The 18290-nt window shown below is 42.6% G+C and overlaps 1 protein-coding gene across 2 annotated transcripts; it reads right to left on the bottom strand.

Moving 5' to 3' along the window:
* Positions 1-2724: 2724 nt before the first annotated feature.
* Positions 2725-15216, bottom strand: LOC123963387 (voltage-dependent T-type calcium channel subunit alpha-1I-like). 2 transcript variants are annotated; one of them, XM_046040214.1, is made up of 5 exons: positions 14875-15216; positions 9667-9804; positions 7398-7605; positions 6285-6520; positions 2725-6014 (listed from the first exon to the last, which is right to left on the bottom strand). In XM_046040214.1, exons 1-5 carry the CDS (start codon positions 15154-15156, stop codon positions 5283-5285), a joined length of 1596 nt encoding a protein of 531 aa, XP_045896170.1. In that variant the 5' UTR covers positions 15157-15216; the 3' UTR covers positions 2725-5282. The 2 variants fall into 2 exon arrangements, with proteins under 2 accessions (XP_045896170.1, XP_045896179.1); XM_046040223.1 differs by having other exon boundaries at positions 9667-9801.
* Between the last annotated feature and the right edge of the window lie 3074 nt (positions 15217-18290).

The following is an 18290-nucleotide window of genomic DNA, read 5'->3' as shown; positions in this document are numbered from 1 at the left end:
CATCCTTTTGTTGGGCCACCTTCACAACCTGCCTTTATCTGGCTCTCTCCCCGGAGCCTGTGATACAATCAATGGGCCTGGACAACTCCCTGGGCAGTTAGCCTTGACGGCTGACAGGTGCTGGTTTCCATACACGGCCTTGATGTGTATGTGTGTGTCAGCAATAACTCAGGTGTGGGTAAAGGTTTTGCAGACTGATGTGATTAAATAAATGATAGGAAGAGATAGCGAAAGCTGTAGCTCCATGGCAATATGTTAACACATTCACAGTCTTTCAATAATAATCCCATAAAACTGCATTAGAACACAACTCATTTATCTTCTTTTTTAATTTTTTAAACCCTTCAATGTTAAGGAAAATCTCTCAGCAACATAATATGTAGACTCTCACATCATGCTCAGTTCAGTTTATCCTCTCTGAGCCAGTTTCACCCAAACGACACCAGCTTGATATCACTGTTTCTTGGTCCACGTTCCCTGCTTAAAGCAGTACTCAGGTCACCTCCACACATCAAAGACACTCTGCCAGATTAAGCGACTCATTAGGTGACAGAGGACCAAAAACAAACTCCTAATTTTCTCCCTTTTTGAATTAAAAGCTTCACACTTCCCCCCGGGAAAATGCAAAATAAGCAACACATCTATGAATGTCAGAATATTCCAGTTCCTCCCTCTCGCTCCCAGAGACTAACACGTTGATGAGACACGTTTGTTTGGACCTTGTTAAAAATGACAAAAATTTGGGGTAGTGATTCCTTTGACAACACTGCAGCTCTCTGTCTCTTTTCCAACTACTTTTAGACCTGACATCTTTAGCAGACAAAGAGAAGAGGATTGTTTTGCTTCTTTGAAAAGAAGCCTGCGCTAACCCACTTTAATTCAATTCACCCTTGCCTCTGAAAAATCCCCTTGATTGATGTGTTTGTTTCCACTTTTACATGTATAAAAATGTGAGCGAACAGCCTGGAATTTCCCGTTGCAGCTTTAAAACTGCAAACTCTGTCAGGCTGTACAGACGTATTATAAAGGTTATAGCTGAGACAAAACCAGTTGGTTTCCAGGTGAGCTGAAAAAATCTTCTTGTTCTCCAAGTGGCCTTGATGTCTCAGGGCACTTTGCGTGTTGCCATCGGAGGAAATCCATCAAATCAGCACACAAGCCCCATGAGGCTTATAGGATATTGCCCTTTGGAACTGATGTCGCAAGAGGTCACTTGTTCTCTTCAGGAATGACGGAAGGCAAAGGGAGGCAGAGTTAATGCCCAGAAACGTCTTTTAAAGACCTTGCAGATAACTGAAGCAATGACATATCATCTCACACATATCTGTTTGTGCTCGCATCGACACGCACTCACATTCTCAGAGACACATGCATACACACGGCTCTCCATACACACACCTCCACCCTCCCGCAGTGACATTTGAAGGACAGGGGCCTGCAGGGAGAGCTGGTTTTGAGAGGTTAGATGAGGTGGAGGGCTGGCTGGATGGGGGTGTGAGGTAAACAACACCTCGGAGTTCAGCGTGCATGCCTAATGTGCTCTCTCGCACCGGCGGCTCCGCTGGGCAAAGGCTGCCGATGACAAGCTGTCAGGAGACGTCTCCTGCATCTCACTACCCCGGCCTCTCACACTGTTTGTTAGCTTTCCTCTGTCCAGCTGTCCACAGCTCTGTACACGTCCTGTGTTTGTGTCCCTGTCCTGTCACTGGCTTTCTCCTCTCCGCTTTAGACTGTCCTGACTATTCCTCTTTTCCTGTCCTCTCATAGCAGACATAGCTTTTACTTACCCAAAAACAGCATTTAAAAAAAAAAAAAAAGTTCTATCATGTGATTGATATGTTGGAAGAAAAAGGTTTGTTTTGTGGCTCGGGCAGATTTTTTTTTTGTGGTTTCATAGCATCAGTGAAAAAACACCGGGGCATTCCCTTTAACTTTGTACAATTTTATGAAATGCATACTAATGATATAATCATGTTCACTGGCAGCAATGCACACATGCAGATGCAAAATACAAAGATATGTACAAATGTGAACTGTGCACTCTTAAGGTGTGTTCAGACTGAACGCAAAGCAGATTTTAGAGGCAGCATGATTGCATACAAATTCAATGTGGAGGTGGACACAGCTTTACTCAAGGCAGTGTGAATTGAAGCCCATCGGCGCGAGCTGAAAACTTTGAAACCTTAGCAAAAAGATGTGTGCTTATCCCGAGCTATTGTACCCCACTGCATGAACATACAGAGACAAGAAGAAGAAATAAACATAGAGCCCGGAGGAAGATAACTGAAACTTGAGTTCCTGCTAACTTTTGAAATCAGTCTGAGTCAGAGCTGTAGCACACACATACTGTACAAAGGCACACCCTGCTCACACACACATTTGGTGCATTGTTAGGTAATTGCAGCTTATGTCTGGACTGTCTGGCTGTTTGTACCAGTCAAATTTGTGCGAGTAAAACAAGGTGAGAATTCGCTCCGAGTTCAGTCTGAGCACACCTTTACAGCTATCTTTAAAATTTTACTAGTGGTTTTTACCCCCCACCTGAGTTCAATAACCTCATTTGTCCATGTCATCCAATTGCAGCCCATCTCTCTACTGATTGGTCTCTGAGAGGGCAGAGGTGCTATCTGATTGGTTGTAAGTTCAGACAAGTAAAAGCAGAAACGGACAGTAATGAATTCTGTTGTGTTCTGAGGAGATAAAAATCACATTGACATCAGTTACTCAGGGCATACACACAGAACATTTATTGCTGCGTAGTCAGGCTTTAACCTTTGATGCCATAATTATGGACACAAGGATTTGTCTCAGAAAGATAGGAGGATATATCTTTGAAGCTAAAACAGCCCTTGGTTGCTTCGTGTTTCACCTCTTCAACCTTTAATCTCAGGGATCCTCACTGACAAACAGGACACTTCAGGAAAAGGCAATCACTTCACCTGAAGTCATAAACAAACACACACACCCAAGCGCACACACACCCACACACAAAGACGCACACACACACAACTGCCTTTACTATCACTCATTAATACCCAACACCATGTGACAAAACATAGTCATCAAAGTGATTTTGCATGATAAAAAAGGTCAAACCCTTGGATTTTCTCACATCACCTCATTCTTTTTGAGAAACTAAAAAAAGCAAGGTAATGATGAAAACACTAGGGATACAACAGTCTACCTCTAGAAATCAGGCCTAAAGATGAATGTCTCCTCATTTGGACGGAGTAAATAATCAAGTAAGTTTGCATTAAAAGATGCAAAGTTTAGTTCAGTGTGACAGTGTCAGCTTTTGATATCAACCTATGGTGTGTGAAAGGGTTGCTACAACATAGTGTGTGTGTGAAGGGATGGGGCAGAGAAGATGAGTGCATCAGGGTGTTGTTTCAAGAACAAGCATACTGTATTGCAATCCCAGAACCATGCTTAAAGAACACAAATGTGTCCGTAATCGATATGTTGTGGTGTGACTCTCAAATTAAAGCTTTCATAGAGATTTCTATTCATGGATTTTAGCATAGGAGGCTAAAAGCAAACAAAAATCCCTGTGTGCAGCCAGCCAGGAATGTCTGTGAGCTAGAACGATCCTCGTGTGCTGAGTGAATATGGCTGTTCCCCATCTCTGGCTGTCCCCTGGGACTCCAACATTTGAAAGAAATATTCCACTAGGAACCAGTGTTCCCAAAGAGAAATGTGCTGGAGGGAACTATCACGTCAGCGCACAGAGTTTGTTTGAAATTTTTTGCTTCGTTGCTTTATACACTGTCCACACCTTAAAAAATGTTATAAAACTGGAAGCCACTGGCAGACAAAAAGTCCTAGACAAGTAGTCAAAGAGATTGTATGGATTAAATTAAATTGGGACAAAGTAACGGCAACACTTGCACGTGCCTATTCTCTTTTCTACAAAAATAGTGGAATAGAAATCACATGGTTATCACCCAACATTGACATCTTGATACACTTCTGTATATAGATAAAATTCTTGTTTAAATGCATTTCCATCATGCAGTCAAGGTCCTTCGTAACTCTTGTGGGTTTGTCCATCCTTCTCAAATCCTTAAGCACGGGGAGAAGAAGTGGTGGCAAAAGAAGTGTGCTTAAAGTCTCACTTTTATTAATTTGGCTGTCAACCGTTTTTTTTTTTTTTGGACACAAGGCTGCCCCAGGCACGCATGATTGTTTCTTCTGATGGGGTTTGTCATGTTCCCTCCAACTTAGCTCTCTTTCACACTCATTTTTTCATTTCTGAGTGAGAGATGCCGGAGATAGAAGGAAAAAATAACCAATTTCACGAATCACTCCATGCACGGTTATACCGCAATCTGTCCATTTCTTTTCATTTTCCGCTGCCACTCTAAGAATAACTTTACAGAGGCACAAAGCTTTCATCAGTCAATACCTATCTTCTGTTTCAAAAGTACAGAGGTATGGTGGAGTGATGAGAATGATTTAATTCATGCCCTTGATACCTGAGGCAGTGATCTCACACACAATTCACACACACTCTTGAACTCTCCTCCACCTTGCAATTTTACTCTGAACTCAGCAGAAGGTCCTGTGCCAGAGTGAGTAGGACCTGTAGTTTCCGTCTGCCAGAACAGATGGACATTAGATCCGCTTTATGCTTGCCCAGCTAAACAAATGGCCCGCCTTCTCCCTTCCCAGCCTTCCTTCCGCCTTGATATATTCCACCCTCTCCGAGCCTCCTCCCACTTTCTTGCTGCACTGCCTCTGAGACATAAACAAATCAAAACGGTCTCTGTTGGCATGGATAGCTTTCAGTTTAGGTACTTCTATTCTATTTTTGCATTTTCAACCTCAGTGAACCCGAGTCGACAGAGTAAAAGTAAACTACAGTAGAGCAACAACAAGACTCTTGTGTCCTTGAGTTTGAGCTCTTTTTTTCTCTCTGCTCCAATTGACTCCCTGATACAAATGGGCCTCCTGGTCTTTCAAGGTGAGCAGAGACCTTCCACGGCCTCCTCTACAGGTACAGCTCCTAAGAGGGACTAAGGACCTATCTTCAGCCTCTGGGCCTCAACTCTGCAGGCCACTTTCTCACCATCAGGCTATAACCAAGACCACTCCCCTAGGTAGCACAAAACAGGACATATATAAAGGGGTTGAGGGGGCAAGATGAGGGTTTGGTTTTGGAATACAGGACATCATGTGTCATCAAGCCTCTCTCTCACTGATGGGAGCAGAGAGAGTGAGAGGGACAGCAATGGGTTTAGATCCAAGGAATGGAGAGACAAAGAAAGAGTAAACAGTAGGTTTCATCTGTTTTTCCGACAAGGCCCTACTGTTGTTTGGCTTGAGCTCTTCCCTTTGAGCCCTTGCTCGCTATCTCCTATTTCCATCCTTCCTTCTGCTCTTCTTGTTTCAACTAATACCCCTGTCCAAGGGTTGGCCATGAAGCCTTGGGAGTTCATAAGCTCCAGGCCGAGGACCTCCCTGCGGCCCTCCCTGCCGCGGGATGACAGCAGCATCCCCCCTTGGTCCAGGCTGCCTGTGCTGTTGCACTTCTTCACCGCCCCTCCTGGGTACACCAGGGAGCTGGGCGACAGCAGTGATGTCAACGACAAGCTGCTCAGTGTCTCTGACAAGTGTTCACTGTTGCCTGCTTGGCTGGAGCCACAACCACCAATTGACGATCCAATGCCTATGCCCAGGTCCTCGTCTGAAGGGTCAATTGAGTCGTCGCGCGTGTAGCCCGGGCTAGTGCTGCCTCGGCCACTGCTCTGGCTCCGCTGGTGGCCCCTGGTGGCCTGGAGGGTGAGGGCTGATGAGGGGCTCGGCCTCGGCCTCAGGGTCTGGACCGGGGAGGAAATGGCCGTGTTGTCCTCAGGCAGTGGGAGCGGGCACACGAGTGGTAACGGAGCTGTCGGCAAAGGCAACTCCATGTTCTGTGGCGGAGAGATGCTGAAGCTCAGTCCTTCTTCCAGGGTTGTCTGGAGGCTGCCCTCAGAGCTGCCTGTAGCAAGGGATGAGTCACTGTGGGATGGGTACTGAGGACAGAAGGAAGGGAGAAATTAAGATTCATTGTTTGATTAAGAATGTAACATTATGTAATATGTATTGTTTTGATCACACAGACCGCATAAATGCATTTTATTGCACCTTAAATGCTGATTACAAACCAGTTTTCATAATAATTTGTCTGTTGTCAGTGACAAAACTTGACACCACAAAAATTTATCTTTTTTTTGCTTCACTGTCAATCTCGCTCACAACTATCTTTGTTTACATCTAGTGTCCCCTCTCCTCCCCTCCCCTACCTGTGTAGAGAGCATCTTGCTATGAGCCCCCGGGGAGCGGAGCGAAGCCCAGGAGGCTGGAGAGGTCAGCCGAAGGCCCCTCGACAACCGTAGGCTCCTACTGCGGGGAGGCGTTGGGAGGGGTGCTCCTGCAGGGTGGAAGAACTCTGCAGGCAGATGGAAGAGAGGAGAAATTCCACTGGCTCCTCCTTCTCCGTCTTTGTTTCTTCCCTCGTTGTTGCTGCTGGAAACGCCATCTTGAGGAGGGAATACACTTTCCATTTCTATCCTGGTGTCAACTCATGTATTGTTTCCACTTTTCTAGCGACTATCCCTTAATGAGATGCATAATGTATATATATCCAGCTATAGTGGAGGGGATGTTTATATTTATTTGTTTCTATATTAATCTGAAGCAATAGCAATATAAAAGCTATTAAGGTAGCAAGCCAAGCACAAGACTTTAAAGTGGATGTCGTGAGTGAATCCCTACCCCCAGTCTATAGAGATGTGTCGAAATGCTTCCTTCTGGTGGGGCCTGTTGTTGCTGTGCAGGGCAGTGGGTAGAAGCACCATCTGTGTCAGTGAAGCTGACAGATATATGCTCATGTTTTAATGTCTAGTGTGGGCCTGAGTATATGATTTGTGATGCTACTTGGTGTCAACATTGATTAAGTTTAATCAACTCAATTAAAAGGTATGTAAATATGGTAATACCTCGCTGCAGCTGCACATCAAAAAGGATGAGGCAAATCATTTCCTGGAATTTATTTTACAGATTCTCTTCCTCCTTTGTGAAAGGTACATTTCTGGAATCTATATATTCTCTCCTGTAAATAACCTTTTTGTGAAAAGAATTTGAGATATGTTTTGTTTCTGACCTTTATGCTGGAAAGTTGTTGCTTTTGTTTTAAAAAATGTTATTTCTTGTACATACTGTGTCTTTCAAAATATACAGTATATCCTACTGTCAATTTTACCCACCACTTTATTTGGTATATATCTCAACAGCAAAAAATTTACAATAAATGGAATAAGAATTTAACTTGTTTGATGGTACAAATGCATATTTAAATATATTAATCCTTAATACATTCCTTCATACATTGCAGTACAATGATTGGTTTTACTCACTGTGAGGTGAGCACATATACGGTTGTTGTGTTTGCATCTCCATCTCCTGCAGTGCAGTCTTTATCTCACTGCCAGTGCAGAGGGCCTGGCAGGGCTGGCCAAACCCCTGCACCTGGGTCTGCACCACGGTCTGAGTTTGAAGGCCTCCTGCATGACTCTCTCCACCTCCTGCCTCCTCAGAGCTGCGGGAGTCACTGCTGCATCTTCCCTGTAAGAAAACAGAATGATCTGACGTTGAAGAGAAGTCTTTTACAATAAATCTCCAGGATAGTGTGTGGATTTTCCACAAAACTTAATTTCAAAATAAACATGTAGGGATAGGCTTAATATCTTTATAAAAAAAGATAAATTATGTGATGAAAATTGCTGGAATTTGTGTGCTGGAAAAGCTTATAATCATTAACATAGCTTAACATTAGCCTTAACCTCTTATTTCTTTGGCAAGGGACAATTTAAGTTTAGGATTAGCATTATATTTTGTAAAGTGACAATTTCTGGACCAAGCCTGATAGAAAATGAGCACAGAAAAAACCCCAACCCCCCTGGCAACCTGCACATATCAAACATGGCCCCTGATTCACATCACCCCTTGGGCTTTTCATTTAACTGCTAGAGAAGGGAGTGAGCCCTGATTATGAGCTGAAATAGCCTGGTGTTGTCATGTTAATGTTATATATTGTAACAATAACTGTTTGGTTCTAAATATGTGAGCTTGTGTGGTGGCTGGAACAGCTGGAAGCGGGAGGGAAGCAGGCGGCCGATTAAGGCAGGAGTTCAGCTTTGTAAGCTCTTACCGCGTACGTTTTAATTATCATCACGTAGGGACTGCAGAATCATTTGTGCGTGTTGGTGCACCTGTATATGTATGTGTGGGTACGCTTTTGTGCTTCCATTAGTGTATTGTGCCTCTGAGTCATTCAGTCCTCGCCCCTGAACAAGCCCCCTTTCACACAGGCAGCCACCCACACCCATACAAACCTCAAACAGAGTTTGGCACACGTGGCGCCACCCTCACACACACACAGACAGGCACTTTACAAAACAATGATTGACAAATAAAATCCCTAACCTTAGATCCTTTCTCACTGTCTGTCTGTCCCCTTTTATCTTTCTTTTTACCTCTCTTTTCCCCCTTCTCTAATGAGTAGTGGTTCATAGCCATGCTTGGTGGTTGCAGGCTTATCTGGCTATCCAGAACCAAGGAGCATTACCCCGTTACAGAGGAAGGATATCTAGGAAGGGCGGACAATAGAGGGGAAAGAGGGAGGTGCAGAGAAGGGGTCCAATTACCAGAGGGGTAACAGTGAGAAAGGAGACGCATGAAAGATAAAGTCAAAAGAGGGCGAGAGGGGGCAAGAGGGGTAGACACCTGGGATAGCGACAATAGGGAGAGGCTAGTTTTATTCATGAGAAGGTCTGTGGTGGATAGAAACTGTGTATTCTTCAAAGACAAGATAGTTACCGCTGATACACAGAGAGAAAGAGATAAAGGGGCCTTTGGAACATAAGGTTTATATCTGTAATTCACAAGAGAGCCTACAGCATAACCGTGAAAAGGATTTTATAATGGTCACTTGTTTTGTGTTTCCGGGAATGAACAGAAAAAATCAGCAGTGAGCCTCTACCATTGTTTGTGCTTACTGTGCATGTCAAGTACAAAGTAGTGGCTGTACTAGAAGTTAATCACTGTGGATTTGTTGTGCAATTGGTATTGTAGTGGTCACTGCGTCTTTTTCTTTCTCTTCACCTCTCTAAAGCTGTTTTTTTTTTTTTTATGCACAGTTACACTGGCATGAAGAGGGACCTGTTTTGGCTTAAAATTCTGTGTAAAGATGACAAGCAGCCCAAACGTATTGTACTGGTGCTGACATTAAAGCAGGTGCTTTAATGTTGTGTGACAGAGAGACAGGTACTCCCATCTCTCTGTCACACACAACACTCTGTTCTAGTTGGTGTCGCTATTACTTACGTATTCACTATATGCTAGTTATTCTGGGCAAAGCCGCTATGAGAGCATCTATGTAAATTGCACATTATTTCCCATGATCAAAGCTCAGATACAACTTTCTTTGATGGATTCATATTGTAAATCAGAGCTGGCACACTGTCATGCAAATCCTTCGTATCCCCGAAAGAAATGATCTACCCTGCAAATTACATACAGAATGGCAAGAGCGTATTCATTTCCACACATTCTCGTTCATTTTGGTGCTGCACATTTGTACTTATCCTAATCTCCCCCTCCCCACCTCACTCTGCCCATACCCACCTTGCCCTCTCGCGCCAGCAGCTGGTAGGCAGTATGTTCGTCCAGGCTGAGGTCGTCTGGCAGAGCAGGGGATGAGGACTTGTCTGACAGCTGCTCTGACTTCAGCGATGCCTGCTCAATCTCTGCCATCCTGATCTGCTGCAAAAATGTACCCGTTATTCACGTCTCAAAATAGGAAGGGATCGGGAATAGGAAACAGCAAATGTTTCAGACTTCCTGGAATGAATTAATACAGCATGGACTCATCAGTGCTCAATATTATGTCTGATTTATTCTAGTCAACCATGAAATCAGTATCTTACATCTTTGTGTACATATATATTACATTTCTAAAGGAGCAGCAACAATGTTTGGACAGTGTCTCTCATGATTCCTATATATTATAGGCCAGAATGAGCTACATAGAAAAGATGGGTAAAACCTCCACCAAGTTTCGATATGCTTCACCAGGTGTTGACAATTCAAAGTGGCCAAAATGCTGTGGCACCTGTTTGTAAAGAGAGCAGGGTGAGAGATTTCAAGAAGTAATAACATTGCTTTGTCATTATCAATTCAACAAAAATTTCCCAGTGAGAGGCTGAATGAGAGGCGAGAGGCAGCTATCCAGGCAATGCGTAGACGGTAAGTGTATGTGCATGTTTTGTGTGTGTGTGCGTGTATGTGTGCACCTTCAGTATCTGCATGTATATGTAAGCGATAGCAAAGACATGTTTTTTTCCCATCAGGCATGGCATTGTAGCGGCACCAGAACCTCATAATTCTGCCTCTACAGCTAACTGAGTATGTTTTCAAACACAGCTATACATTAAAATGTGTGTATGGTAATGGTGTCTCATAGTGCTTGTGATACTCTCATACAAGCAATCCCAAAGACACATGACCAAACACAGAATAATTGGGAAGGAACACTGTTACTAACTATCTCTATCATTTGTTCCAACATTGGCTCCAGCTAAGTTTGTTTCATCAGGACTGCAGGTAACTCAGCCCATATGGCTATTGGATTGGTTTTAAATTATCGCTGCATGAGCCTCCAGTGAGCTCAAGCTTCTCGGCTGACACTCTTCTCTTCTACCCCTCCGCTTGCAGCACTTTCTGTGCACAATTTCAAAACATACTGCAAACAGTGAGCTGGAGTGGAATTTCAGGGTTCTAGGGTTGCCATGATGCGCTCAAGCAGTGTTTCTTTAAAGAGACACGGCAATAAATAGCCAGAGAGAAGCATTAAAAAGGGTACTTAAAAAGGGCCAAGTGAAATCCAGCGGAGTGAGGCACCGTTAGCGATATATTAACACGTACCCGTAGGTGAGAAAGACAAAGAGGTTCATAGAGAAAGATTCATGGCTGATATGCAGCATTAAATTACCATTGCCCAAGCACCCAAGGAGAGAGAGAGAGTCAGAGAGAGAGAGAGAGGTGGGATGAGGCAAGGCAGTAGCACAGCAATGCAACTCATTAATTTAAAGGAACACTTTCCAGATTTTCTGTTTTATCCATATATTGGCCCTAACTAATGCTGCTATGTGACAGTGCCATATTAGCTGACTTGCTGTGTCTCAGAGCCTCGCTCTAAATAGCTTCATAAAAGGTCCCTGCGAGTCATCGGTTGGTACATTCATCGGAAGGTAATGGAAACTACAGCCTTTCTCTTCCTGTATCATTCTCAGTGCCTCCAGGGACAATGAAAGCGGCACAGTGGGTTCAGGTTTTGGGTGGCTACACATTTGCTTCCAAGGCATATTGAAGGCTTTACTAGCAAGATAGGGGACTCAGGCAAGAACCAATTCAAAGTGTCCTCAGCAGCTTGAGGGCAATGAGGCAAGGTATTGTTTTATTCAGCGCCGCTGGGAGGCCAATGAGAGGACAAGATTGTGTGACAGAGCAAGAACATAAGCATGACTAATATCGCCACATCGCATGACTCATGCTAGTCAGGACATAGTAAGCGTATGATTTATGTTAAACATAGGAAGCAAGTGCACCAGTAGCCATATGATAATTTTCCACAACACACAGTAGAAAAAACAAGCATACACATAAGTGCTTTTACTGGTTTGTTAAGTTTTTGTAAGTTTGTGTCATAGTTGCATAAATGCAATCATTTTTGCTTGCCTGTCAAATTTGCAAGCACAATACACAACATCTACACAGCACACAAAACTGTATAATTCTGCTACTTATTTCTATTATATGGAACTAATTTGTTGAATTCTTTGCCTAACATATTCCATTTTTGACCTGCTGATGACCATAGATAAACAACATTACTTGTCTGTGACTTACACTGCCCTTATGTCAGAAAATATTAACTATGCTGTTACTTGAAAAAAGCAATGTTACTCCTGAGTGTACCTCTGCTATGGTTTAGCCTCTGCCTGTTCAGGTAGCTTTCAGAACCATACCTTCAAAATAGCTTCTAAAATGCTTTCAAGATGGCACCCAATTCCAAAAAATCCCATAGGAGAAATTATGTTATGGAACACTCATGTACGCTTGAGAAGTGCCTGTTTATGCAAGCAACTGAATAAATGGCCCTCACTGCTCCATTGGATTGTTCCCTGCAGACTCAACTGTAGTCAGTCTCAAGTCCTTATTAGGCAGTTACTTGATGAATATTTCCACTGTCTCTCACACACACACACACACACACACACACACACACACACACACACACACACACACACACACGCGCACACACACAAACACACTGCACCGAGGTATTCCGCTGTGCCTTCCTGTCCCCTTAAACACAATAACATCGTACATAGCTCTCAGCAGTGAAATATTCATCTGTCTGAAAATGGCACGCACCCACGCTAGCTCTCTCACACACAAACACACAATATGCAAGTTTGATGGTTAAAGAACATGGAAAACTGAACGAGAACAGTACATGGATCAAGTACAGTAAAACAGGGATAGCCAGAGGACTGGAGGGTCAGATGGAAAGAAGAAGCATATAGAAGAGGTAGGAAAGATTGATTGTTTGACAGCATCTGCAGACAGGCAGAAAGCAGGACTGACAGGTGAGAAGATGTAGAACCCAGTTATTGCTTCTTCTGAGCTGACCCGCTGCACTTTGTCATTGTGATGGACAACACTGGCACAGGACAGTATGTTTATGAGTGTGTGTTTTGTGCAGGATCTCCTGTGTGCAAAAATACCCCAAAATGCAAGCACAAGAAGGATGTTGACGTGTGCGCGCATGCATGCATATCGGGAATGGCTGCATGTGTGTATGCATGCAACGGACCTCATTAATCCACATTTCTGCACATATGAAAAGTTCATATTATTTTGTGTTAATTAAGGGCTGAAATTCCCTGTTATACTATAACATAACAGTGCAATTCAAACTGCCAAACTTTGTGTGATGAATGAAGTCCTGTGTGTGTGTGTGTGTGTATGTCCATGAAAGTACGTGCAAATGCATGTTGCATGTGTTCCTGGTGCAAATCTACATGCATGCAATCTGGTCCCAAACATGGTGGTTGTGCGTGAATGTGTCTCTTGCATAGGTGAGTGTGTATTCAGGGTTTCAGAACTTTTGAGCTGTATTATTCTCCTCTGTGTGTGTATTTATACTCAGTGTTAGCATAGACTATTAAGTGTATATTTGTGCACACATGTAGGCTACACATATATGCTCCCTGCCATGTATGTAAGAATTGTAAATGTGTTTCAGTCTACCTTCACACTCGCTTGCAGCAAATGTGGATTTATTTCAGGCTATCCCTCAACTTTATTTTCATCCAACACCTTGGGCCATATTTACCAAGCATCTCAGAGCAAGGAATCATTCCTAACCCAGCGGCAACCTCCAGGACTTAAAAGTGAAGTCTCAATCGTCAGTTTCAAGTATGCATGATGTTCATTTTTTAAAATACTGTTGCATTTAAAGTAAAATAGACGATAAAGCAGGGTATGCTTTAGGGTGGGGCTAACTTGTCGACTAAAACTAAACCAGGACCAGGATGTATCGTATATGAGTCTCAGGACCAGGATGTCTCTGAGTGTTTGCAGTCTTTGCAAAGAGGGTGATGGAAACATCCAGCGTGCCATTAGTCTGTAGGATGTAAGACCAAGAGCATTCGTGTAGCAGGCTATTTATCCCCTGTGAGGCAAAATAATTATGCAGGTGCCTCAAGCAGACCGCGTAAAACCTGTTGCTCACATATAATTGCCATTACAACACTCTAAAGAGTTGACATTCATTTTTTCAGGTAAGCACCATTTGTTTTAAGCCTGTTTTTCACTAGCCAAAATTAGCATCCCAATTAATAGTTACAGTTTACTTGAATTATGGATGCACCTTACTCAACATGCTAGCTAGCTTAACCCCTCTCGCCCAAATATGGGCTCTTCTGGTTCCAAAAAAAAAAGATGGTGATGACCAAAGTGCCAAACTTGAGGCTTCAAAACAGTAGTCCACAAACCAATGGTTGACGTCATGGTGGCTACGTCCATTTCTTTTTATACAGTCTATGGTCCTAACTGTCCCAAACTCCTGATCCAGATTTAGACCTACTTAAAAGGCACAGCAGTTAAAGCTAGGGAAGGATCGGAAATGACCACAGCAACAAAACCATGGCATTTTCAAATACACTATGGATACTCTGCATTTAGTTTATTTTTCAGACTGGCTGCTGTGTGGCTGACTGACCGTGCTGCTCTCTCTCACTCACTGAATGCAGCTGTCAAGCCAAAGAACTTTAGCAACAGCGAGCAAGGAAGACTGCCGTTTCATCTGAACTCACTTCCAGGGTAAGTGTAATGAATATATATCATTGCTCAACAGGTCATAAAAGTGGCCAAGTCTGGTGACATGGTTGCTGAATTGGCGACACTTGGGTGGGTTTCTTTATAAATAGGTTTCCTTTTCTGCGGTGGGAGTATTTTTAATCCTAGTAAAACATTCAGTGTGATTCTGACATGTTTGATAAATATGCGCCTTTAGTTTGGTCCTGTACAGCTCAGCAGGTAGAGCCTGTCACTGATAATGCTCATGTTAAAAATGTATGCATCTATCCATGGTACTGCAAAGTACTTTGGATCCATAGTTGTATCAGCCAAATGTTTAACCAAAAGTTTTATGCCTTTCCACAAGGAGTTTAACATAAGGTCTGTGTGTGTGTGTTGCGTGATACTGTAGATGCAATACACAATAACATACAGTATGTGTGCATTCCTGTGTGTTCAGGGTGGTACCTCTTGTGGGTGGCCTTTGCAGTCTTTGCAGATGGGTGGAGGAGAGGAGTAGTGGTGGAAGACAGAACCGGAGAGGTTGTCGATCATCAGCATCTCCCCCTCCAATGTGTCCTTGATCAGGAGAGAAACGCTGTCCAGCCACTGGCTCTCCTGGAACACATACGCACATACGCACACGGACACATACACACGGGACGCAGGCCGGCAGACCAGTATTGCACGCAGGCGCAAACATGTGCACATGCGAACATGCGAGGACAAAGAACACGCAGGGAAATGCATACACCATCGTAAGGGTTATAAAAATGCCTGGGTGTACACGCAGGTATGCTTTTATACTTTCTTATGTACTCACACACAAATGCACACAGTCACATATGTGCATATTCACCCACACATGTAGACTTCACATTGACTAAGCCCTCATTTCTAAAATCCCTCCACAAAAAAAGCACTTTCATAGTGTCAGAGATCGTGTACAAATAAACCATAACAAATCCTCCTCTCATACTTTGTTGGCCTTTAGGGCTAAACACTGTTCTCTTTTCAAAAAAAAAAGCTCCTCAATAATATGACTCCAAACCCTCATTAGCCAAGTAACACATAATTTTACTATCAAAGCCTTGAGCACTGAGAGCGGTGCAATTACATTTGATATATCACCTCAATTAGGCTGTTCAATACCTTGTTGAAACAATTTAAGATTTAAGCATTTGCTTTTGTGCTCTGGGAATTATTAGGTTTAAAGCAATTTAGAGTGAATCAGTCAGGGCTTTTTCTGCAACTTAAATGATCCCTCCTTGCTTGAATTTCATCTGCCAGATTGGTTTTCGGGAAAACCAATCTGGCAGAAAAAGGGAACAACTGACAGAAAAAAGGACAAGAAAAAAATACTTTAAAAATTATTTCTGTGTTCCTTGGCAGGGCAATGGAGCTTCCCAATGAATTGGGTGCATTGTGCCTGTAGCACATTCATAACAGCCAAAATAACTGTATTACATCAGCAGATATATCCCAAAAGAAACTGCGAAACAAGGTCACTCCTCTTCAATCCCCACACAAGTCTATTTTCACAACACATTTCTACAACACTGCTTATGGGACTATACTTAGATCTGTTATGCAAACACACATTTCTGACTCATACTGTTATATTACAATCACTCATGGCTCATGTTTTGAAAATGAGGGGGCTAAGAATTTGAGAGACAGGTTACTGTACTCAAAGCTATATAAATATACCTAAATCCTGCTGGTTTATGAAACAGTGCTGCAGTGCCACATCTTGGCATAAAGACAAACCGGCTGCTAGGCTGACTCTGCCATAGCCAGCTCTTTAAATACATGGATAATAAAAAAAACACACTCTCTCACAGACAGTCCTAAGATAGTCGACTCGGTGTAGGTGGAGAGCTTGATACAAAAATAATGTTTGATTGACTGTGGTGGCCTATGTGCTGGCCTCCATTAATAACTGTATTAGTGGACAACAATAGGGCCTGTCTACAGGGACTGGAAGTTGAGAGAGAGAGGGAAGAGAGCTGAAATTAATTACTGCGTCTATTTGACTGACACTGGCTCAGCTATTATCGCTCCTCTCGTATTCTCTTACTCTCTCTCCCAATGTGTGTGTCAACTTTCTACAGTGTCTCCACTAGTCCCTGTGCAATATGTTACCAGCGTTTCAGCACAGAGTGAAAAATGACTTTTTAACTCTGTATTATGGCACATTATAAAATGCACTGGTATGTCATCATGTCATCTGATCCATCCACACTTTTGAGCATACAAAGATGCATTTTATGGTTGACTTTGTCATCATAACACCCATATTTCTGTTTATAAACTAATTGTTGGAGCTGGAGAAGTTACTGGTAATATCGTGACAATGTGTGAGATTCACAAAACCTTGAAGCACCCTAGTGCAAGATGTCACAATGTTAGGATTTGTACACTTCCTCACATGAGCCTTCAACACACAAACACACACACACACACACACACACACACACACACACACACACTCCAACCCCCCAGTACCTGTGCTCTGAATAAATTGAATCGGTCCTGCCAGTGTGTTATCCCTGGTCTGCATTAAGTTCCTTTGTCAGCCAGCTCTGAGCTAAAAATGGCTTCATGCAGCTAACTTTAGCTCAACAAAGGTGAGACACTTCATGGCAGCCGATGAGTCATCGTTACGTGCATTTGGATGTGGGATATCTCAGACTATTATTAGCGATTTCATAATGGACGCGTGTGTCTTCGCTGTTTGACTGTGAGTATGAGTACATGAGAGACCATCTACGCTCACACACAGATGTAGGTAGTGAAATAGTTATTTGAAAAATGTAACTCGCCCATGTACGTTGGCAAACTCACGCAGTCACATGTGAGTACCGGAAGGTTAATAAGGCGTAAGTGAACAAAAAAAAGCTTAACTGAGAAAGCAATTGAAATTGCTCATGTCTCCTTGCTGACAACATGGGTTTGTATGAATGCAGTGAAGGAAGAAAAAAACATACTTTCAAATGGTAAAATGAAAAGATACGGCTTAGCCTTGCCTTTCATCTGCCTAATATCACTTTAGTAGTCTGGTTTAATTGTTTTTACATTCACACTTGTACGATGTTGCTATTACAGGACAGCCCAGTGTCTCTTTCTTCCTTTCCTTATATCTTTCTTTTTATTCTCTCTTTGCAGAAATGTTTAACCTTCCTTGCCCTCCCTTCCTTCTCACAAAAGCTGAAAAAGAATAAGAGCAAAGTACAAACAAACGATACAAAGAGATTGGTAAAACAACTGAGTGTAATCACGCCTTGTGGCTGTCAGTCAATTTTAGTCAAAGAAATTGAGCAATGACTCGATCAGCTCTATCCCATGTCATCGACGTTCAAACACTATACAGAAATTACTGCCATATTGTTTACCTCTTTTGTATTCTTCCAGCTTGTGAATCAAATATGTAATTTTCTCTGCATGAACTAATGCATACTGTGTAAAGAGAAGCAAATTGGCAGTTAGCCAGAAAACAGAGAAGGATACTTAAAAGTAAGGATTTCTCCAGTACGTGTTTTTGGCCCAGATACTGGTCTGAATTGTTTATTATCCAGCATCTGCTGATACTGTATCTGATTCATATTTACCTGCATTCATATTATCCTACATAAAATAACTTTAAAGTGCACACTAGGCCTACATTCAAACGACTAAAGCAATTAATAATCATCTATATATGTTTATATATGTTTTAAAGCTGAATTACTATGCATTAAGAAAGTCTGGACTGCGTCATGCTTTACATCATTTACTACTTTATTCTCCAGTAGTGTTTTGTTAGATGTTCTTGGAGTGGACAATAGGGCTGAATGATTTTGAAAAATATGAAATTGCAATTATTTTGACTGATATTGTAATTG

The sequence above is a fragment of the Micropterus dolomieu genome, linkage group LG02 (assembly GCF_021292245.1).
Source record: "Micropterus dolomieu isolate WLL.071019.BEF.003 ecotype Adirondacks linkage group LG02, ASM2129224v1, whole genome shotgun sequence".
Lineage (NCBI taxonomy): Eukaryota > Metazoa > Chordata > Actinopteri > Centrarchiformes > Centrarchidae > Micropterus > Micropterus dolomieu.
The sequence above is the reverse complement of the archived record's forward strand: the minus strand, read 5'-3'. Positions and strand labels throughout refer to the sequence as shown.

What these genes read in the sequence shown, in the direction of transcription:
- LOC123963387 (XM_046040214.1), bottom strand. Translation starts at nt 15,156, where the DNA reads ATGCATTTCCCTGCGTGTTCTTTGTCCTCGCATGTTCGCATGTGCACA. An exon ending in GCAAAGGCCACCCACAAGAG is followed by an intron (nt 9,805 to 14,874) that starts GTACCACCCTGA and finishes ACATTTTTGCAG; the next exon opens with CAGATCAGGATGGCAGAGAT. An exon ending in GCAAGATGCTCTCTACACAG is followed by an intron (nt 6,015 to 6,284) that starts GTAGGGGAGGGG and finishes TTCTGTCCTCAG; the next exon opens with TACCCATCCCACAGTGACTC.